This window comes from Pleurodeles waltl, chromosome 6, assembly GCF_031143425.1.
Source record: "Pleurodeles waltl isolate 20211129_DDA chromosome 6, aPleWal1.hap1.20221129, whole genome shotgun sequence".
NCBI classification, from domain to species: Eukaryota; Metazoa; Chordata; class Amphibia; order Caudata; family Salamandridae; genus Pleurodeles; species Pleurodeles waltl.
The window spans coordinates 431,614,479-431,638,801 of NC_090445.1; the positions used below are offsets into that span (position 1 = coordinate 431,614,479).

At 44.9% G+C, this 24,323-nt stretch overlaps 1 protein-coding gene across 10 annotated transcripts in view; it reads right to left on the minus strand.

Moving 5' to 3' along the window:
* Positions 1 to 24,323, minus strand: part of LOC138299844 (zinc finger CCCH domain-containing protein 11A-like) — a 273,758-nt gene that overhangs the window by 38,333 nt on the left and 211,102 nt on the right. For all 10 annotated transcript variants that reach the window (XM_069238464.1, XM_069238454.1, XM_069238456.1 and 7 more), the window contains one exon: positions 22,237 to 22,403. In XM_069238464.1, the coding sequence (XP_069094565.1) occupies positions 22,237 to 22,403 (167 nt within the window). The remainder of the gene's footprint in view (positions 1 to 22,236; positions 22,404 to 24,323) is intronic.

Here is a 24,323-nt window from a genome sequence, read left to right on the forward strand (position 1 = left end):
AATGTGTGTGGTGTAGACCATGTTGCGGCCTTACAAATGCCCGCTATACGTATGTTACCTAAAAAGGCTATCAATGCACCTTTTTTCCTAGTGGAATGGTACAGGTAATTGTCGCTTAACTTTAGTATAGCAAGGTTGAATGCATTTGACTATCCATCTTGCTATAGTTGCTTTAGATTATAGGATCTCCTTTATGTGGTAATTGGAAAACCACAAAAAGTTGTTTTGTTTTCGTAAAAGCTTTTGTTCAGTCTATTTAATACAGAAGAGCTCTTTAAAACTTAGAGTATGTAGAGCGCTTTCTGGCACGTATTCTGGTTTTGGGAAGAAAACTGGCAATTCTGTCTGTTAAATAGAAAATTGCGAAATGACTTCTGGAAGAAATTTTTGAATTGTTCTTAATACAATCTTTTCCTTTATGAACTTGAAAGAAAGGTTCTTCCAAAGTTAATGCCTGAAGCTCACTGACATGCCTAAGCGAGGTGATAGCAATTGAAAAGGCTGCTTTCCATGAAAGGAATTGCAGGGGGAAGGAGTGACCTGGCGCAAACGGTGGAACCATGAGTCTTGGGAGTACAATGTTTAGATTCCAAGATGGAGCTGGAGGAATACTTGATGGAATTTTTCTTTAGTCCTTCCATAAAAGCTTTCATAACTGGAGTTCTAACAATGACATATGTTGTCTATTTTGTAGATATGAAGATATGGCGGTTAAATGTAAACAAATAGATGTGTAGGCTAAATTTGCCTTTTGTAAATGTAATAAATATTATACAATGTCCTGTACTGTTGGTTGAAGATGGTTAATGTTGTTTGTTTGAGAGTAACAAACAAAGCGTTTCCATTTTGCTGCATAGCACTATCTAGTGGTTCGCGTGTTTAAGGATATCCATACATTCCTGTGGTAAACGTAAATATCAAAATTCTATGTGTAAGGAAATGCCTCCTTGGCATGGTTACCCCCTGACTTTTTGCCTTTGCTGATGCCAAGTTATGATTTGAAAGTGTGCTGAGGCCTGCTAATCAGGCCCCAGCACCAGTGTTCTTTCCCTAACCTGTACTTTTGTTTCCACAATTGGCACACCCTGGCATCCAGGTAAGTCCCTTGTAACTGGTACCCCTGGTACCAAGGGCCCTGATGCCAGGGAAGATCTCTAAGGGATGCAGCATGTCTTATGCCACCCTGGGGACCCCTCACTCAGCACAGACACACTGCTTGCCAGTTTGCGTGTGCTAGTGGGGATAAAAAGACTAAGTCGACATGGCACTCCCCTCAGGGTGCCATGCCAACCTCACACTGCCTATAGGTATAGATAAGTCACCCCTCTAGCAGGCCTTACAGCCCTAAGGCAGGGTGCACTATACCATAGGTGAGGGCATACGTACATGAGCACTATGCCCCTACAGTGTCTAAGCAAAACCTTAGACATTGTAAGTGCGGGGTAGCCATAAGAGTGTATGGTCTGGGAGTCTGTCAAGCACAAACTCCACAGCACCATAATGGCTACACTGAAAACTGTGAAGTTTGGTATCAAACTTCTCAGCACAATAAATGCACACTGATGCCAGTGTACATTTTATTGTGACATACACCCCAGAGGGCACCTTAGACGTGCCCCCTGAAACCTTAACCGACTACCCGTGTAGGCTGACTGGTTTCAGCAGCCTGCCACACTCCAGACATGTTGCTGGCCACATGGGGAGAGTGCCTTTGTCACTCTGTGGCTAGTAAAGCCTGTACTGGGTGGAGATGCTTATCACCTCCCCCTGCAGGAACTGTAACACCTGGTGGTGAGCCTCAAAGGCTCACCCCCTTTGTTACAGCACCCCAGGGCACTCCAGCTAGTGGAGTTGCCCGCCCCCTCCGGCCACGGCCCCACTTTTGGCGGCAAGGCCGGAGAAGATAATGAGAAAAACAAGGAGGAGTCACTGGCCAGTCAGGACAGCCCCTAAGGTGTCCTGAGCTGAGGTGACACTGACTTTTAGAAATCCTCCATCTTGCAGATGGAGGATTCCCCCAATAGCATTAGGGATGTGCCCCCCTCCCCAGGTGGCCCTCTCCCTTGCCCAGGTGGTGGCTACCCCGAGGAGCACCCCCCCCTTGCCTGCATCGCTGAAGAGACCCCTTGGTCTCCCATTGATTTCTATTGCGAACCCGACGCTTGTTTGCACACTGCACCCGGCCGCCCCGTGCCGCTGAGGGTGTACTTTCTGTGCTGACTTGTGTCCCCCCCCCCCCCCCGGTGCCCTACAAAACCCACCTGGTCTGCCCTCCGAAGACGCAGGTACTTACCTGCTGGCAGACTGGAACCGGGGCACCCCCTTCTCCATTGAAGCCTATGCATTTTGGGCACCACTTTGACTTCTGCACCTGACCGGCCCTGAGATGCTGGTGTGGTAACTTTGGGGTTGCTCTGAACCCCCAACGGTGGGCTACCTTGGACCCAAACTTGAACCTCGTGGGTGGTTTACTTACCTGCAAAAACTAACAAACACTTACCTCCCCCAGGAACTGTTGAAAATTATACTGTCTAGTTTTAAAATAGCTATATGTCATTTATGTGAAAACTGTATATGCTATTTTGCTAATTCAAAGTTCCTAAAGTTCCTACATGAAATACCTTTCATTTGAAGTATTACTTGTAAATCTTGAACCTGTGGTTCTTAAAATAAACTAAGAAAATATATTTTTCTATACAAAAACCTATTGGCCTGGAATTGTCTTTGAGTGTGTGTTCCTCATTTCTTGCTTGTGTGTGTACAACAAATGCTTAACACTACTCCTCTGATAAGCCTACTGCTCGACCACACTACCACAAAATAGTGCATTAGAATTATCTCTTTTTGCCACTATCTTACCTCTAAGGGGAACCCTTGGACTCTGTGCATACTATTCCTTACTTTGAAATAGTGCATACAGAGCCAACTTCCTACACTGTGACTTCAGGAGCCATATTGCAAGGTTGAGTGATTTGGGAGTCTAATCTGTTCTTGTTTTTGTGCCAGAAGATCCGGTCTGTTGGGAAGCGTTTGATGAGGAACAACCAAGAGTTCCAGAAGTGTTGTGTACCATGACTGACATGCCCATGTAGTGGCCACTAAGATCATACTGAGGGAAGATTGTTTTATCTTCTGTACTAGGAATGGTACGAGTGGGAGAGGGGGAGAAGCGTAAGCAAATATCCCTGACCAATTCATCCATAGAGCATTGCCCTTGGTCTGAGGGTGTGGGCATCTGTAGGCAAAGTTTTAGCATGTTTGGTTTTGATTTGCTGTGAACAGATCTATTTGAGATGTTCCTCATTTTGTGAAGTATTGTTGAAGGACTTGTGGGTGGAGTTCCAATTTGTGTTTGTTGATGCATCCTGCTTAGCAGGTCTCCCCGGGAGATATTGTGCCACTATGTGAATCTGATGACGAATCACCCATTTCCATAGTGTTAGTGCTAGTTGGGACAGTTGTTGAGATTGTGTCCCTCCTTATTTTTGAAGATAATACATGGCAGTCATGTTGTCTATAAGTATCAACAATGTTTTGTGTTGCGATTGTGAAAGGAATGCTTTTGTTGCCAAGAACAACGCTTGCTGTTCAAGGCAATTGATATGAAGAGACTAATGAGTATCGTCCAATATTCCCTGAACTGTTAGGTGGAGGAGATGAGCTCCCCAACCGGTGTTTGAGGCATCTGTTGTGAAAGTAATCTGAGGCACAGGGTATACAATGGGCTGCCCCTTCATAAGGTTTGTGATATTCCACCAATGTAAAGAGAGATAGGTTTGGCAGTCCAACAACACTAGATCTTCCATTTGACCATGTGCTGTGAACACTGACACTGTTGAAGAGGACCCATTTGACGTCTGGCATGAGGCACTATGGTAATACAAGATGCCATTATTCCCATCAGTTTCATAACAGTTCTTACGGTGTCTGTTTGGTTCTGTTTTAATGTTGCAATTAATGTCTGAAAATCTTGGACTCTGTTTTGGTTGGGAAAGGCTATTCCTAATTGTGTATTGCGGATAGCTCCTAGATATGGTTGTGTTTGAAGAGGTTGCAGATGAGATTTGACGTAGTTTAGAGTTAATCCTAGAGCGTGTAGGAGACAAATTGTTGTTGGGGTATCTTTTTGACACTGTGGGAATTAATTAGCTTTGATGAGTCAATCATCCAAACAAGGGAAAACCTAAAAAAAAATTCTTCTGAGATGTGCTGCAACCACTGCGAGGCATTTTGTGAATACTCTGGGAGCAGTTGTGACTCTGAATGGTAATACTTTGAATTGGTAATGTTTTCCTGCGACTAGAAGTCGTAGGTATTTGCGGCGTGCATGATGAATGGGAATGTGAAAAAAGTGTCTTTAGATCTAAGGCTAGCATGAAGTCTCCTAGTTGTAATAGAGGAATAACATCCTGAAGAGTGGCCATATGAAAATGTTTTGATAGGATGTAGTGGTTTAAGGGTCTGAGATCTAATACTGCTCTAAGAGACACATCTTTTTTGGGGATTAGAAAATACAGGGAGTAAACTCCCGTTCCCTGGTATTGCAATGGTACTGGTTTTATAGCTCCTTTTAGAAGAATGGAAGTTACTTCTTCGAGAAGAGTTAGATGCTCTTGTGAGTGTCGGTACGAGGGGGTATATTTGGTGGAATGGAAATGAGCTCCAGACAATAACCATTTTGGATAATTTGAAGTACCCATTGATCTGTGGTAATCGGAGTCCATTGGGGGTAAAAAAAAAAGTTGTAACCCTCCCCCTAGAGGAGTGGTGTGTTTTAGTATTGTTTCGGTCATTGTTTAGTGACCGATGCGGAACTTCTACATGTAGATGGTTTTCCTTTATTATTGTTTCCTCTATATGATCCTCTAAAGTAACCTCTGGTGTACTGAGAGGTGGATTTAGTTTGGTTTGCGGACTGTTCTTGAAACGATGACCTAAATCCTCTGCTAAACCCTGCATGACAAAAATTACTCCTATGTGTGCTGGCTTATAAGACTCTTATAGCTCTCACAGTAGGATTGTCCTTATTTAACTTTTCAAGTGTGGTATCCAAATAATTGCTCATTATCAAAGGGCATATTGAAACCTGTATTCTGTACTCCTGGTTAAAACCTGAACATCTGAGCCATGCACGGCGCTTTTATGATGACACTTATCAATACTGCATGCTGCTGTATCAGCAGCATCAAGTGCACATCCAATGGAGTTATTGGAGATTGTTTGTCCCTCATTTACAATCTCTACCCCTCTTTTATGATGTTCTTCTGGTAGATATTGTATAAGTTCTTCCATAGCATCCCAGCGAGCTCTGTCATATTTGGAAAGTAAAGCATGAGCATTAGCAATTCGCCAATGATTGGCTGCTTGAGCTGCCACTATTCCCCCGCAGCATCTCATTTGTTTTACTTTCCTATCAGGAGGAGGTGTGTCTCCTGTTGACTGGCTATTAGCTCTTTTTGGTACAGTGGATGCCACAGCAGAGTCTGGAGGAACTTGTCCTCCTATATAAAGGATCAGTGGGTGCAGCTTTGGACTTTTTATCAACACTAGGAGTGATAATCCTTGCTCGAACAGGCTCATTAAATATTTATTCTTCTGAATCCTCAAGGTAGTGAAGGTCTAACTGGGTAAAGATCCGGATTATTTGGTGTAATAGAATCTGGATCGTACTCATCCCATGGGTCCTGTTCATCTAATGCATCCCCTATATCCTGAGACCCACTAGGTGATGTGAACCCTAAATGAGGGGGAGGTGTGGGTGGAGTATGTTGTGGAGAAGTAGGTAAAGGTGGAGATGTAGGAGTACGAAAAGAAGCATTTTCTTTGGTAGTCTTCTTTGGAGGTGCAGAGGAATCAAGACTTTCTTCAAAAGTTAATTTCCTCTTTATAGGTGGCGGAGGTGATGTTATAATCCGTCCTGTTCCTTGCTGAATTTGAAGTCGGCGCTGCCTAGCGTCCATAACTTCAAAAATTGGTTCCACCTGTGATGTCGGGATGTTATTGGCTGTCCAGAGTCACTGAAAGTATTTGGGTGTTTTTCGATTCCAAATGTTTTTTCGGATGGAAAATTTTCAGTGCCGAAATTATAGCTGCCTGTTATCCCTTTTGTCGGTGCTGAAGTGGCCAGCACCGAAGCACCATGTAGTTTTTGTTTTGCCGGTGCCGAAATGGAGGTACTGGAGGTTGATGCCGAAGATTTCTCTTTGGCTTTTTTCGGGGCCGAGCTGGTATGCTGGGCATCCGAATAAGTTTCTCAGCTCCGACCATGGCTGGAAGGTAGTGGTGGACCGGGGACCTCTTTCGTGGTTGTTTTGTCCCATGGGAAACGGGGCTTTTTACTTACAGTTTGTGCGGGCTGCAACGGTTGACTCTCGATGTCTGACTGCACATCAGCATCTGAACCCTGACCGGAGAAGACCTCTCCCCCCCCCCCCCCCCCCCCTTTTCCAAATCTTCTTGTGCATGCTCGTCTCCGATAATGTCCGGTGTATCCTCTGGCTGTCGAAACGCCATCTCCATTTGACGAGCCCGTCAGTCACTAAGAAGGTCTGGTCATTGTGGTCTGGTGAAAAACACAAATTACACAACTGGTGTTGGTTGCTGTGTGGAAACTCAGAATGGCACTGAGGGCCAAATTGAAATGGAGTACGTTTCATCAGGGTTGCATTGACCAATACCACGTGGAAGAGGTAGGCCCAAGGCGAGTCTAAGAGGGCCTTTCTGTCCCCGAAAGGATCAAGAAAACGCGATTCAGAGTGAAGAACGAGGAACTGAGAGTTGAATATTAAGGAATACATGTTCTTAAACAATACCGACGACGATAGAAAGATGGAAAGAATCAGTTTTAGACCGTTTGGAGCCGACAACTCAGAGCGAGAGGAACACACATCTGAACCCGACAGCAGAGAAAAACAATCTAACAAAAGACTCGATGCCCATGCGCAGTATTACCGAGAGGAGGAATCACTCGATCCTGTGACTTCAAAGCCTTCTTCGAACAAAAACAAGTTGTACTACTCCGAACCCAACACTAGATGACGAGCTTATGCACAGCATGTGTATCTACAGCTACACATGCCATCGAACAAAAGGATTTATGCTGCAAAACCTTCCTTTTTAATATTAATAGGCCACCCGTAGGAAGCGCATCCAGGGTTAGGTGGAGCCGCCAGTCGCCAGGCTCTTGACATAGTGTGTTAAACGAACCTGGCCATTGGCCTGCGTGATCCCATGAAGCCCTGACTCAATGTGGGAGGGGTGACGAATAGGAACTAAATAAGGGTCATAATGGACTCATGTAAGTGACTGACGATAACTTTTTGTTTGACTGTCAGTTCTGATATGTGATAGCCAATTTAGCTTGTAGTTGGAGAAGTTTTTACACTAGGTCCTGAAGAAGCGTCATTGGATCCATGTGGACCACAAAGACGCGAAACATGTCGACCCGATTTTGAGGAGGGTCTTACAGTTTTTTGACCCTCCGTTATTAGACATACAGTTAGAGAGTGGCAGAGCATTATCTCTATCTCACTCTCCTGATCAATATTTTAATCTTGGCCTTCACCCCACATAGACAGAATAAAGTTAAGTACTCATTAAGGGTCCTGAGCCAATTTTATTTTCTTTCTTTGAACTCTCCCCATTTTCTTTCCCCCTACTTATCTGCGGGATAGAGTGGCATCATCGAGAAAAGATCTCCGGCAAAGAGCCCCCCAGATGGGTGGTGCCCGTCAGACATTGCAGCGCCGGTCTGACGAGGAGCTTGTCCGATGATGAAGCATGACACCCATTTGGGTGTGTGAGGACTCTTGCTCCTATTAAATAGGACTCCAGATTACTCGTCCTGTCTCCCTTTGTTACCTAGGAACAGTGTATTGCATTATTAGTAACTTTCATTGGAGGGTATACACTGGACCTTTAATCCTCCATATCCCCTGTATTTTTGATGCACCCGTAGGAAAGACCTTAATAGCCACTTGGCAGGGTGCTAAATATATTTTAAAAAAAGAAATAAAAAAAAAAGAAAACACATGTTCCTTTTGTGTTTTACATTACCTGACATGATTTTTACTGTAGTAAGGCTGGCACTGCCACTAACAGGCAGTTTCATTAGTTCATTAGCTCTCAGTGCTAACGTCCACTCCAAGGTATCAAATTAATCCTTTTATTAAACCAGACATGTTGCTGAAGTCTGATTTAAAGCAACCTTTAATGCAAGGGAGACTTTAGGAAGTTGACCCTTTTTTGCCCAAACCTTTGGTAGACTTTACTTACAGTCTGCAGCTGCTGCCCCTTGAAACAACAGGTTGCCCTACCTGCTTGAAACTGTGAAGCTCTCTCAGGAACGGGAGCAAAGAACTGTTGGCAGAAGATGTGACCTCTTCCAGGAGGATGACTACCGGGCAATGGCAATAGATGGCCCAGGTTCAAAGAGGTCACCGCCTCAGTGAAGCAAATAGCGATCACACCTTAGCTTGCTTGCTTGCTCCTTTTTGTAGGCAGATGGACAGGCATGTCCTCCAGAGGGGGGAAACCCTGCTGTAGAACAGGTTTTCCAGGAGGAGTGACTCATTATGCTGGGTACACCCTAGGAGTGTGCCCAGAGCTCCTCAAAGAGGTAGAAGACCTGAGCCATCTTAGATTCAGGTAGAAAAGGGGGTTCTGGTTTAATCCCAGTAAGTGATATAATGTGGGAAAGGTTGTCCCAGGGTAAGTGTTGCCCCGTTGGCTAGCGAGACCTCCCCTCCCAGAAACATGCTGATAGCATAAAAGTGGCAACCCTTGCCACTCATTCCTCCGATCACCACTGGACTGGAAAGAAGACAGAAAGACTACCCTGCTGCTCCCGGAACCCAGCAAAGAGAGGCTGCTCCAAAGACTAGACTGCACCAGAGGAATCTGTAAAAGTGATGTGCCTGCTGTGCCCGCTCATGGAAAAGAGCTCTACTTGCGCCAGACAGAAGATGTGACTCCTGGAGCTAGGTGGCTAACTCCAGGTTAAGCTTCAGGACTACAAAAGCTAAAGCACCCTGACCCCTTGAGAGCCAAGCTGCCCAGAAATATCTTCCTGCCCGCCGCAGGACGCCAAAGTGAAGCCTGGGAGACTTGACTCTTGACCATCATGAAGTGACAATGGACTCTGGGCACTAGACATGGAAGATTTGCTTACCGCAAGAACCCGTTGAGACTGCTGTAATAGGGAAATCAGTTGACCAGAGGTAACGGGACATGCTCTGGATTCTACTGGTCCATCCTGAGAGATAAAGTCCTGAGACCAGAGGCAATAACTGATGCTTGTGGATACCAAGGTGGTCTCAAGAACACTCACCACACCTCTTCAGCATCCTGCGATTTTCCAGCATCAGGGCCACAAGATAAAAATACATAGAGCACCCTGAGACTGCTAGGCCTGACAGCTAACTGTCCACCTGGACCTCAGTGGTCGCTGTGGCTGGTTCCCAAGCCACTGTGACCCGTTCAAGTGAAGATCCGTAGCTGTTCTATCATGTTCGCTCAGAAACTTCTAAGCCATTTATGAGCTGCGTTTTTTATACTGTGAATTAGTGATTTGTTTAAACTTTCAAATATCATATCTCCAGGTTTCCCTGAACAGATTTTTATAAGTTGGTGTCAGATTTATATTTTGTCTTCTGTTTTGGTACTTCTAAATGCTTTACACTTTTGGACTTGACTAAGCCTGACTTCTCTGTGCCTCAGCTGCTCAGGGTGTTGGTAAAAGAACCTAACTGGACCTGATACAGATTATGAAATTATTACAAGGTGAGGTCTCACAATCAACCTATATAATAATCCGCTTTCCTACACCACATCATAGCACTTTGTTTAATTGCTAGCGGGAGGCTTCTACACCCTCCGAGTTGCACATAGTCCTTCTGAGAAGACTCCCAACAGCAACAAAACCCCCACTACAATGCGTCCAGTGCTGGTTGCATCACAGTGTTAAAAATTATTTTTCAAAAAAATAATTTAGACATGCTGAACAGCAGCTGCTAGTCCTTAATTTGTAAAAGAATGAGCATGGTCTGCCTTGGTGGAAACATTGAAAATTGGAAAGTTGAATAGTAAGACTGTAGTATTGAGTTCAACTCGGCTTTCTTTAATCCACTACCAGATACACCCAGTCCCTTTATCTCACTCTTTCTGGTCCCTACTTTCCCGTTTTGCATCTGTTTTTATTCCTTTCTCTTCTTCCATTTTTCCAGTTGGTGTGTTTTTTTCTCTCTTGCTCGCAGTTAATTTCTGATGAAGACAAATGAGTGCTGGTGTGCCCCACCAGCAACCACCAGACCAAATTAAGTCTAGGGAGACACGCTGCTGTGAAACACGGCTAAAAACATTAACAAATCCAATCGCACGCATGGATAATTGTTTTTCTGGGTAGGCAATTCTTGTAATGTCCATGGAGGAGTATTTTCACAACAAAAAGTCCCCTTTCCCATACGTGATCTAAAATAGGAATGGCTCTGACCGATTTTTCCAGCTTTGTCTTTGAAATAAAAACAGGCTTGATTTGTCAGTTGCTATATTTAGCAAATCAAAATTCTGTGAAGTATCAAGTTACTGAACTTCTTTAAGTCATCCAGTGAAGGTTATTTCACTAACCCATGTCTGGTTCCAGGTAAATATCACATTGGTTAGATGGGCCTTGTCTTAAAGGATTCTTTCTGCAAGTTGTCAACATCGGTCTTGCTGCCAAGTGCTTCCTCCACAGTTCTAGGGGCAAAGTGCATAAGCAAAGCAGTCTGGTATGATGGTTGTACTTTGACATATTGCACCTTTTATTGATCTAAGTTTCAAATTTAAGTGATAAATGCCTTTATACAATCCAGACTACACCACGATAATAGCATCAAGTTAGCAACATGGACAAGTCCCTCGATCATTTGCATCTGTCAAATACGAAGCAAGTGATATTAAATGAGTAAATATTGTCCATCAAGCGGTTTACTCTTCTCCTTTTCTAGCTGCAAAATGTAGTCGGTAATATCACCTCATTGCTCCTTAAGCTCAGCGAGTGAATTCAGTTTACAACTCTCTTTGTAGCACTAAGTGCAAACAGGAGATAAATATTCCTATGATGCAGCTGCAAAGCTTTGGAACACGCTACCGTTACAACTTCCCTCTCAGCCCACTCTTGCTACTTTAAGGAAACCGCTAAAAATCTGGTTATTCAATTGTTAAACGTCTCTCCTCATTCAAATGCAAGTAGTTTGCTGAATTTATGGGAAAGAACTTCAGCCTTAATGCACTTCATAAATACCCTATTTGTCAGAATGGCTTAAAGAGGCGCTTGAAGCAGAGGCACATACAATCAACCTGGTTGAGGAAGCCTTACAGATATTTCATACATTACATCTTTCAGTGAATCCAGAAAGTCTGCAGTAAACTAGACCACTGGTGGAGGATACATTGATTTGTGTTCGTAAGGAAGGTGTGGTCTTCCTCAACTGCAGTAATTGAACTCTTCCACATCCAAATCTCATGCACAAAGAAAGTGGATATTGAACATCTGTCTGCCAATACCCTGGGTTCTGTTCTTTTGCCTTTTCTGCACTGACCAGACATGTTCCCATTTCTTCCTGTTTCTTATTTCTCATCCCCTTTGTTACCCTCATGGCTGGAGAACTGCTCTTTCAGAACCCGAGCCATGAGTAGTAGCACCATATTTCTGGGTGACATCACTGAGGGTTTATGGTAAACTAGTGAGCTTAACTGCAACAGGTGGATCAAGCTGTAATTAACATCACCTATGCTGTCTTTGCAGGACAGTGCCCCTTTTTGACATGATCACCCTCACTTTTTGTCTGGTATTTGATGGATTTTTGACTGAAAGTACACTGGGGTCCTGCTAACCAGGTCCCCAGTGCCAGATCTCTGTCCCTAAAACTCTGCAATTTTCCCCCAAATGGCAATCTCTTTGGCCACCCTGTAAGTACCCCTGGTAGCTAGGGCATGGGTACCAAAAAGGGTCTCGAAGGGCTGCAGCATGTATTGTGCCACCCTCACAGACCCCTCCCCTAGTACATGCAGACTGTCACAGCCTGTGTGCCATGTCCCCTAACACTGCATGCAAGTCACCCCTACAGGCAGGGTGCATTATATTACATATGAGGACATGTCTGCACGAGCAGGTATACCCCTGTTATGTCTTTGTCGATTCTTAGACATAGTGAGTGAACAGGGAAGCCATTTTAAGTACATGTGCTGGACACTGGTCAATACAAGTTCCCAAGCTGCATGAAGGCTTCACGGAAGATAGGAATATTTGGTATCAAACATCTTGCATTAATCAACCTTCACTGATGCCAGTGAAGGTTCTATTAATACACACACCCAGAGGGCACTTTAGAGGAGCCCCCTGAACAACATACCATTTACTGGTGTGCTGGTTGATTAGTTCTAACTAGCCTGCCACCACCAGACATGTTTCTGACCCCCAAGCGCGAGGGTCTTTGCTCTCGGGTGGACAGGGACAAAAGTCTGCTCCAGCAGGGGTGTTAGCACACTCCTCCCAACAGGATGACCCACTCAAAGGAGAGATGCAGACTCCCTGCCCCAGGCCCATTTGGTACCTGAACAGGCAGGAAATTTAGTATTCAGAGAGGTGTGTCCAACCCTCAGGTCAGTCTTACCTCTTAGCTGGCTGTCTGATGTTGCCACAACATTTAGAAATCAGACATCTTGGTGTTGGCAGAGGAGCTCTGGCACAGGGGGATGCCCACTTCCCACAGGAAGTGGTCATATAGGGGTGTAGTGACCCCAGGGGTAAATAACCCACTGGCTACTACCCTACACTCCTCTAAACACCCCTAAAATCCCCTAAATTCAGTATTCCCCATCAACTGCGACCGCCTCTGGTGATGATAACCAGACAGTCCACTGCACCTCTGCACCCAGATGCCCCGCAGCGAGGGGCAGAGGATCACTGTTGTCCCTGCGTCCCTGAGGCACGTGAGACTTGAGCCTACTTGTTGGTTTATCCGGATTGGTTCCCCCAGTCCACGCAGGCAGCCTGTTTCTGTGGGCCCCCTCCACCACAACTGCCAGCGGTGATGGACACTTGACGGTCCAGGAATCCTCTGCACCCAGACACTCAAGACCGAGGAGAAGAGGACAACTGGTGTCCCTACGTCCCCGAGCATCGCAAGAATCAAGCCCACTTGGTAACTCAGCCTGATTGGATCAGAATTTCAACATTGGAGCCAACACTATTAGCACAGAATTAACCCACATCCTCAACGCCTCCATTTCCACTGCAAACTTCCCAGAATATTGGAATCATGCAGAGGTCAGACTCTGCATAAAGAAACCCTTCGCCGACCCCAGTGACCTCAAAGACTACAGACCGATCTCCCTGCTCCCCTTCTTGGCCAAAATGCTTGAGAAAGCCATCAACAAACAGCTCACAGACTACCTCGAACAAAACCACTTTCTCAAGATCTCAATCAGGATTCCGGGTCATTCACAGCATTGAGACTGCACTCAAAACCACCACAGGCGACATCATGGCCCTCCTCAACCGAGGAGAGTTGGCAGCCCTGATCCTTCTAGACACTCTCCGTACCCTTCGATACAGTCTCTTACCACACTCTCCTCAACAGACTCCAAAACATAGGCATTCAACAAAACAACCTTAAGTGGGATGAATCTTTCCTCTCAGGCCACAAACAGAGCATCCACCTTCCTCCCTTCACTTCTACATCAAAGACCACCACCTGTGGCGTACCTTAAGGATACTCCTTTAGCCCAACCTTGTTCAACATCTACATGATTCCCCCCGCCCTCGCAGTCAGATAGATTCTACGGACTCAATATAGTCTCCTAAGCCGACGACAATCAACTAATCCTCTCATTCACTCAAGAACCCACAATGCCAAAGCCAGCTTCCGCAACACCATGACCAACTTAGCAACATGGATGAAAAACAGCTGCCTAAAATTAAACACTGACAAAACAGAAGTCCTGATCTTCGAGAAGAACTCCTCCGTATGGGAACATAGCTGGTGGCCAGCAGAACTCAGACCAACACCCTCTCCATCACAACAAACGCACTAAACCTCACCATCATCCTCGACTGCCAACTATCCATTATTCAACAAGTAAACTCAGTTACCTCTTCCCGCTTCTACATCCTGCATATGCTCTGCCAAATCTTTAAATGGATCCCTACCAACACCAAAAAGACAGTCAAGCACGTTCTGGTCACCAGCCACCTCAACTATGGCAACGCTTTCTACTCCAGAGTGGCTTCCCAGCTCCTTAAGTCTCCAGACTCAACAGAACATCACAGCCAGTCTCATCCTCAACCTCTCCAAATGCTCAAGCATCACCCCACACCTCAGGAGCCTCCACTGGCTCCTGATCCAGAAAATATGTCAATTCAAAATCTTCACACTGGCATATAAGCCGCTCCACAGCCTAGGGCCATCCTACATCAACCACCAACAGAGCTTCTACTTCCAGCAAGAGAACTACGCTCCGCCTTGCTAAACCTCTCACACACACCCCTCATCCATCACAGCTGCAGTGGAGGCCACTTCTCCTACACAGCAGCCAAGCCCTGGAACAGTCTGCCCTTCCACCTCCGAACAGCTCCCTCTAAATGGGAAATTAAGAAGAAGACTCAAGATGTGGTTTTCCTGCAAACACGGGACCCTCAGTGCCCAGATACCCTTAGGGGTGATCGTGCTATGCTTTACAAATGCTATAATTGAGAACTTGTATAGATTCTCTACAAAACATATTTACCTGAACAAAGTTATTGTGGTGCCAAAACATATATAAGATACTTATTTTTGTAAATTAGTGTGGATCTCCTTACTGAGTTGTGTGTCTCAATTATTGACTGTGTGTGCATTTGCTGATGTCTCACACTCCTCTCAGATAAGCCTAAGGTTGCTCGACCACACTACCCCCTAAAAACAGCACCTTGGGATTGCTAGAGCAAGAACCTGCCCACTGGTAAGGCAGTCCGTGGACTCTGTGAAAGGTATACTTCAGTTTGCGATACCATATAAAGAGCCAGCTCCCTACAGTCCTCCACAGAGCCATCGTCTACAATGTTTGCTTGGTGAATGATTGCATTCTTGCCAGCTGAGGTGTGCGGTGATACCTTTTAGTTGACGGCAGTCACCTGCCTTCAAGCCAAGGTGAAGATGACTAGGAAGCCATCTTTTTTATTGCCTATGACAGCCCTTCCTTAGTCATCAACAGGGTCAATGGTGGTGGAGGCATTAATAAATGTTGATGAGGAGACCAATCGGGGCAATGCTGGTGACATAGATGAGAGCTCCATTATTGCCTTAGCTTGTGGCATAATAGTCAACTTTCTACTCTGTCAATGCTGTGCCCAACAAATGTCTCCTGAGGAATATTTAGCCACTTTCTACAAGACTGGTGATTAGTTCCAATGTTTTCTTTTTCAATGGTCTAGGAGGTGGTATACAAAAACTGTACTACACTGATTCTTTGACTTAAGCAGTAGCTTCAGCGTGTGATAGACCAAAATGATTACTTAACATTATGAGTAGTTTTCCAGCTTGAAGAGGTTTCCGGAATCACATGTGATGCATTATTCTGCCATCTAGTGGTGGTTTCAAAAATTGGTGTATGAAACTGCCCCTATTTGTCATGTCACCCCCACGTTTTGGCACGGGTACTGATATTTGTTTTGACTGGGGTGCACTGAGTCCCTGCTAACCAGGCCACAGTGCCTAAAAACAAGGTAAAATGGTCTAATTGTGTACAACTGGCACAAACTTTAGTACTCCTGTAAGTCCCTAGTAAACAGTATCCCAAGTGTAGGAAGCTAGCTCTATAGTGTACGAAAATGAGAAGCACTGTGCAGAGTCCAGGCATCCCAATGCCTGGGACAATCCCCAGGTGCTCTATTTGTGGTAGTGTGATCAAGCAGTATTTGGCATCTGTTGCACTCACTAAGTCAATAAATAAGACACACTCAATAAAGGAAATTCAACACCAATTTAGAAAAATAACACTCATTTTTATAATAAATTAGACACCAAAATCTACAGGATCAGGTTAGTAATTTTGAGTTAGCAATTTTTTGAAGTATAGAAAATACAACTGTCCAATCTGAGGCATGAGCCTTGAATGTGGTAATGTTATCCCCTGTGAAGAACATACATTGCATAAGGTCATTTGCAAATGACTTACGGGACTGTTCTTTTGTACTTAAGGTAAGTAGGTGCTAAAGTCCTAGGGAGCACCAACAGTTCAGGTTTACCTGCCCTGGTGTGTCTGGGCACAGAGGTGCTTCCAGCAGTGGTAGCCTCGGACGCTACATGCAAAAGTCAATGGGGAAATGTACCTGCAGGAAAGAGGTTGCGAGTGGGAATCAGTCCAGCAGAACCCAAATGGGGCTCAGCTTGTGAGGGTCTGAGGGCCACAGAGACACTACTGATTTACCTGAGCCCAGGCTGGGGAGCTCGGGTGCAGAGGTGTTTTGTCTGGTGGGGGTCGGTGAGTTACAGTTGTTGATGCATCTGCAGAAGAGGGATAAGAAACACAGCGAGACTACTTCTGGCCTGAAGCTGGTCTCTCTCGCAGTCCCTCGACGTGCAGGTACGTTTTGGTGGGGATGATGTTCTGGCTAAATCCAAACAAGCTTTGGTGCTCGCAACTGACAGTGGAACCCCGAGTATCGGTGCAGGGAGGCTCTGGGAAGACTCAGCGTCTCAAAGACAAGATGAATCGATGGGGCTGCAATTCTGGACACTCAGGATCCTCTTCCTGGTGAGATGCTCCCCCGGTGGACCCAATAGTCAGCAAAACAGGGAACCAGGCAGTCGTGGTTGGCACCTGCTGGTGCAGTTAATTGGGTCCTCCACTCCAAGGGAGATGCTGGTTGGTTTGGCGAAGTGCTGGCAGGCCTCAAAGGCTTTTGAAGGATGCACACCTGCAGGACGAGTCGGTTGTTTGCTATTGTCAGGACAGAATCAGGTAGGCAGGGTTGGGCACTAAAGTCCACAGATAGTCAACAGTTCTTGCTCTAGTCAGCTCTTAGTCCTTCTTCATATAGTCAGACAAATCTAAGTTCCTGGTGTCAGGGGCCCACGTAATTAATGAATATGGGAGCTTTAAGGGGAGTCTAGATTAATAGTCAATGGACTACATAGCCCAGGGGGGACTACACCCCTTATATGACCACTTCCTGAGGGGAGTGGTATAGGAAAGTGCCCCACTTTTGCCAATGGTGCGGAGGTTTTTCAATTGATGTGCACTAGGTTCCTCCTAAACAAGTCTCCAGTACCAGTGCTCTTTTTCTAAAACAAGGTAAAAGGTCAAATGGCACACACTCTAGTGCCTCGGTGAGTCCCTAGTAAGTGGTACCACTGGTACCTAGGTCGTGGGTACTAGAGAGGGCCACAGAATGTATTGTGCCACCCTAAGGGGCCCTCCCGATAAATTGCACAGCCAGCCATCGCAGACTGCGTCATAGTGCAAGCCATGAATGGAAAAACAAGATGCCACTCACATTGAGCACCATGCCTCAGTCACTGCATCTAAATATGTACAAAAGTCATCCCTACGGCAGGACTTAGAGCCCTAAGGTAGGGTTCATTATATTTGACATGAGGACATATCTGCATAAGCAGATATGCCCCTGTGATGTCTAGTTCAATTACGCAGACATTGCAAGTGAACAGGGAATCAGTCTTAAGGTATATACTGGGCACTGGTCATTACGAGTTACTCAGCTACATAATGGCTTCACTGAAACATATGGCGTTTGATATCAAACACCTTATCTTAATAAATCCAGACTGATGCCAGTCTTGGACTTATTATGATATGCATCCAGGCTCCCTAAAACCTTCTAGTCTTCTAGCGTGCTGGCTGACTGGTACCGACCAGCCTACTACCAGGGACATGTTTCTGACCCCCTTAAGGCAAAAGCCTGCGCTCTCAAAGGCCAGAAACAATGTCCCCTCCATAGGAAACTTATCACCTCCTCCAGCTGGCTAGTAAATCAGCATATCTGGGCCAGAGGCTTCAACGCCTCTGCAGACCTTTGATATGTGACCCTGGCTTCCCCCAGGCCTGGAAGATACCATTCTCTGTCGTGAGGTCCACTGGGCACCAGTACAGGTGGGAAATTAGCTATGCAATAGGCGTTTTGCACTAACAGGCTAAGCCCACCATTAAGGTGAGCTGCCTGATGTGATCCACGAAGGAAGGGTTCCACTATCTTGTTTTTGGTGGAATTATGAACTCTGGGAAAGGTTTATGCCCACTTGTAGGAAGATGATATCCATGTAGTGTAGCAAATGTAAGAGAATGCTATGCAGATATTCCAGGTGATTCTTATTGGCTTACTGGGGTTAAAATTATAATCCCAAATGCTCTCTTTTGTGGTAGTGTGGGTGATCAGTTTATGCTTAACAGAGGGTGGTGATAAGCATTTACCGAACCCACAGTCAGTAAAATTGTGACACTAACTTAAGAAGAATTTCAAGGCTAATGTTTAGAAAAACAGTTATTTTTTATAGAATGTTTCAACACCAGAAAATCTTCAAAAGAAGGCGAGTACTGTTGCAGTCTCAATTTTGGCAAGTAAGTAACAATTCACTCAAATGCACTTTTACATCGTAAAGGGACTTCCTGTGGATAAAGTACTTTTACTGCATAGGGGTTTTTGCAGTCGATTCTCAGGGGTCCCCTTGAGGCTCTAGGTTACTAAAGGGGCAAGGTTAAAAGAAACACCAGCAGTTCAGTTTTACCTGCCCTGGGTCCAGAGATGCTGATAAGTCGGGTGCCTTGCACCCTGTACTGGTGGCCTGGGAGGCACATGGAAACAGTCTGCACAGGGGGACTTAAGGACAAGTCCGGAGGCCCCCAAAGGGGGGGAGGGTGGGGGGTGGGGAGAACTGGTCAGTCGTGGCTGTCCTGGGACCAAGGGAACACAGTCAGTCGTCATGGACCCAGGCCGTAGAGCTCAGGTGCAGCGGGTTTTTGTCAGTGGGTGCTCTTGCGTCAAGGCGCCCACAATGAGTAGATGCCAAACGGCTCTGAAGTTTTTAGGTGCAGAGCTGAGTTTTAGGGTCGGTTGCAGTTTTGCAGCTGAAGAGTGTTGTAGTGCCGATTTCAGTGGTGGTGTCAGTGGAGCTGTCTGTGCTGAGTTTGGTCGAGATTTTAGCAGCATTTTCAGTACCAGTGAAGGAAGCGTTATCAGCTCAGAGGCCTTCTGTTGGTGCGGACCCTGGTCTGGATGCAGAGGCGGATGAGACAAAAGGGGATGGCTGTGGGCTCAACGCTTATTCCCCACAGGGGAGGTGCTCGGCCTGTGCAGTGTGTATGTGCACTCTGAAATTGGGTGGCAGTACTCTTAGTCAGAGAGTTTGTACCAATAGGAGACGATAACCTGAAGAACTCCAATGACAAACACCACAAGGCATTGATCAGGAGCTCCTTTCAATTACACATCCAACCTGACAGCGTAAAGAAAATCTAACAAAGGAGCCAATGCCCGCCAGGAGCATTACCAGTCATAGGAGGTTTCACTATCATTTGTGATGCGACACGCTTGAGCCCAACATTAGATGGCAAGAGTATGAAAAGCATGTGTATCTACAGATACACATGCCCTGAACATATCTGTTCAATTCTGCAGTATGACACTTGCATTTACTTGGTCATCTAGCCTCCTTGAGGATCTCCATGGTTCTGCGCGAGAGGCAAATATCCCGGAGACAAGCAGCCAGTTTGCCCTTGTACTGTACGTAGGTCCTCCGCTGCTGAGATGCTTATCTTTGCTCCCTGAGAGATTTCCACTCAGTCTGAGAACCATGTCTGTCTGGCCCACGGTGGTGGTAAGAGGACGAGGGTCATATCAGAGTGACGGAACAGATCTATGTCTGATGTGCCCAATCAATGAAAAAGTTTGTCCAGTGTTCGTTGTTTTAGCCCCCACGTGTGAGATGCATTTACTTGTCTTCTTAACTTGTCTGTTTTTACATGTTGAAAGCCTAGATGTATGGGTATCAGTGTTGTCTTCCTCTAAATTGAGCATTTCCATATCCTGTGCTACATTTGCCAATGGGAAGGACCTTGTTACTCCACGTTTATTGAACTGTTTACTTGTGCTTCAAAGGCCTTCAGTGCAAGGAACACAGTCCCAGGTCCCAACAAATTTATGTTTTTAACTACCTCTATCAGACTGCAAAGGTCCATGATTTTGAGGGTCCCCATGAATGCCTCCCAACCTGTGTGGGCTGCATTTGAGGTGATGGTCCCGATGGAGTTGGTAGCTAGAAAGGTTATCTCACAGTAATTTGATTTGTGTTCTACCACTTTGTCTCCTTCTGAATCACTACTCGGGCAACTACTCGATCTTTTCAACTCCCTGTGATCAACTGCTGTCAACCATACCTAGACTGGGCGAATGTGCAGCGTGGCTTGTGGTAGGATTGGGATGTAGGATGCCATCACACCAATTAACTCCATATTGTTATCACAGTCAGAGACTGACCCTTCTGACATAGATGTGGGCTTCCAGTGCATTGATCTTTTTTGGGGACTGGGTAGTCCCTAGCTTTTCTAGAACTTAATGTCACTCTCAAGAAATGCCTTTTCTTGCTCTGGATGTGGAGACAATTTCTTCAAGTTTTCTGTGAACCCTTTTCTGTACTTTGTTTTCATCACAGTCCCTGACAATGGCGTTTTGAATGCCTTTATCAACCAGTTATTAGGCAGGGATATACATGTATGCTGTCTCTAGGTATGCGGCTACTGCTGCTAGGCATTTTGTACCCATTGCACAGATTTTATATTGAAGGTTAACACATTGACCAGGTAGTGTACCTTGCCTATGACAAATCTGAGGCTTTACCTGTTCTTGTGAGTCATAGGGATGGTTAGGTAGGTGCCCTTCAGATCCACCACACCAAACAATCCGCTCTCGTTAGGAGTGGAATTACTTCTTGTAAAGTTATCATCTTGAAACATTGAGTTTGTACGTATTTATTAAGCTCTCTAAGGTATCGGATTGGTCTCAAGGACTTTTCTCGTTTTAGAACAAGGAAATATAGGTGCCTTTTCTGAGTTCTCTTAGGGGTCATCTTTGTATGGCTCTTTTTTTTAGAAGCTCTTTTACTTCCTGCCATTGCTTGAGTAGCTCTTCCCCTCAGCGTGACCTTTTCCTTGGTTGTATAGAGGGAGTTTTTTTTTTTTTTTTTTAGAAGTTCAATGTAACAGTCATGTTTTATGTTTAGTACCCAATGTCTAAGGTGACTGACCTCCATCTATGGAGTCATTCCCCCTATAAAACCCATGTTCCCACTGGTGTTATTTGCTGGGAGTGTGCCTCACAGATAAGTCAGTTGTTTGTTTACATCTCTCCATTTGGGGTTTTACCTCTGCCTCTCCCTTGAAAGGGCTGCCATAGATGTACTGCCACTGGGGGTGCAACACTGTGGTGTTGCTGATTTTATGCAGGTCTTTTTGTGCAATCTTGTGGTGGAACTTCCAGCGGAATTTAAAAGGGTGTTCTCCATTTTCCCTTGCTGCCCCACCACTCTACAGTCTCTTACTACGTGCTTTTGGCCAGACAAGTCTTTTCTACAGTGAAAAAGGACAGGTCACAGCTTTCTCTTGGTGTTTTTTTCAGCAGATTAAATTCGTCTTTTCCCGATGGTTTCATTATTGGTTCTTAGAGATATTCCATACTGCTTCCAGACTAAATGCCGAAAAGAAGATTGTGACCAGGCACAGGCACTTCTAGGGTGCATGTCTGACATCACAGAGGAGCAGACATACCACCAAACGATTGTCGCATATGCTACCCACATGGAAAGAAAAAAAAAAAAAAAAAAAGGACAATTGCAGACCCAACTCATACATGGCGTAATAATGCACAGCATGTGAATCCAGCAAAGCTTCATGCTAGAGGACAGCATTCTCATAATTGACGTATGAAACAAAATCCAAAGTATGGTAAGAAGCTTTTTGGGTGAGTAGAGCTCAAAGTTGCTTCAACTAAGTGGTCACAAAATGAGGTGGTTAGACTGCACGAAAGTGTAAAGCTGATGTATTGCTAAATAACCATACATTACCACTGATGTTTAACATTTACTACAGAACATTCCCAGCTCAACGATAAGGAATATTTTAGCCATATCAATCTCTGAAAGATCCAATACAGGTCAACTCTCATAGTTACAATCCAGCAAGAATTTGCTTAGTGACTTTACTTACCTGGGCTGCCTTTTTCGCTGGTGGTTCATCAGTTGGGAAACTGGGGCTCATTGGTTTCACAGCTGCCACAGCAGTTGGCTTGCTCTTGCCACCTTTTCGTTTCTGGGGCCCTTTGACAGGAACTTGCTTCCTTCCTACAGATGGCTTCACACTTGCTTTGGGTTTTCCTACAAAAAGAGATTTTGTTAAGCCCCTCTTGGGGAGTTTTATACTTGCCTCTCGCAACAACTTGTAAAAATGTCATCATATCTCATATATTAACAATGACATTCCACAACAGAGGACATTCTAAAACCGTGGTAGAGGTTCAAGGACACCTGGCACACTATTATGAAATATCTAGGGCTGACTTATGTTGGATATCTTCTTCATCTGCTTTAAAACTCACCAATCAAATCCCACTAATGGAGAAGGATGTCCACTTGAAGTAATGGTGCCCACTCAGGATCTGCTACAAACCGTATCCTACTTCCGTGCTCAAGTTCCAATACTTTTGCTTTCTATTGATATACAGCTTTGTTAATTTTGCAGCTTCCCCTGCACCCTTCCGAGGACTATACTTCTTCCAACCAGTGGTAAGAAAATGGTTCACTTTGCTCTTCTTCCACCTAAATCTTATGAGCCAAAACCTAATCAAACCCACCGCTTAGTAGCTGTTGTACTCTTTAATCCACATTAATTCTGTCAGCGGGGCTCTAACTCAAGTCGCATCTCATTTTTCCAGCCTGACCAAGCCCTTAGGACCAATAATTCTGACAAGCTACTTGTCAATTCCCTCTATGTCCAAAATATTGTAGTATCCCTTCATGCTGGTGCCCCTGAAGCGCCTCATACAATTTTAGACCATTCAGATTTTTCTGCTCACGTTATTCTTTATCAACCTCGCTCTTCACCTCAGCAGATAACTTAAATCTGATTCATAATCCAGCCCTTGAACTTCAAAGTATGTACAAAGTAATGCTTCAACAGAACAAAATTCCAAGCTTTTACCCAAATGTCAGCCAGCTTGTACTGGCCTTCTCACACTCCAATTCAATGTGTCCCATCATATTCCTTAATCGTGCATGGAAACCCGCAAAATGCTTCAAGCATTCTCCTTGGAAACTCCAAAAATGAACTAAATTTCTTAGCACCAGACTAACTACAGGTCTTTCTTTAGAGGAGGTGGGGTCAATATAAATTGAAAAATCATAGGCATACTGCAATCCTCCAAAGATACCTTAATTCCCAAACACATCACCCCTTCAGAACTCCTGTCAGACCTTTTCTCTAGAGTGCCTCAGTCCTCTTCGCTGAAATCCTAGAACATTTTCAGAGAGATCACACAACACTCTCCCTAGCCAGAACCCTATAACGCCTGCTCCATTCAAGGGAGCTCAATACACACTACTTTTCTAGAGCAAAACTTATCACTCAAAATACATCTTATCACACCTGCTACATTTCCATAGAGACTCCATCACATTTGTATCCTTTCTAAACAAACCCACACCACTACTGCGTTTTCACTATAGAGATACATTTATATTTGCATCTTCTACATTGGGATTATTCAGTCACACCTAGCCATTCAGAGCCAAACACTGGTTCCTTCAACACCAACATCTTATGAAACATATTGCTTCTACACACATACTTATCCACACGCTTGCATCCTACAATACTTCCACAGGGATCTCATTATAAATAGTCCTTGTCCAAATGCCAATTCACACCTGCTGGTTCCTCCAAAGATACTTCGACTTGCTACTTTTCTAAACTCCCTCTTATATGGGCTGATTTAAGACCACTAATATTTGATTACATATGATCCTTTTACACCAATGTCCCATCACAGCTATGGAGTCTAAATAAAGATCCAATCATACCAAATATTACCTCACAGAACACTGGAAATAGGTTCTGAAAAGAGTTTCTTGCAAAATGGAGATGGTTCAATATACATTAATTCACATCCAGTATGCAAACTTGGAAGAAGGTCCCCACTATTCAAAAACTGGATGCATAATTCTGCTATACATGCATCACTGTCTTTAGTTATCTTAGAGTGCAGGTTTGTTGCAAGGACCCTGGAAGTACCAGCTACA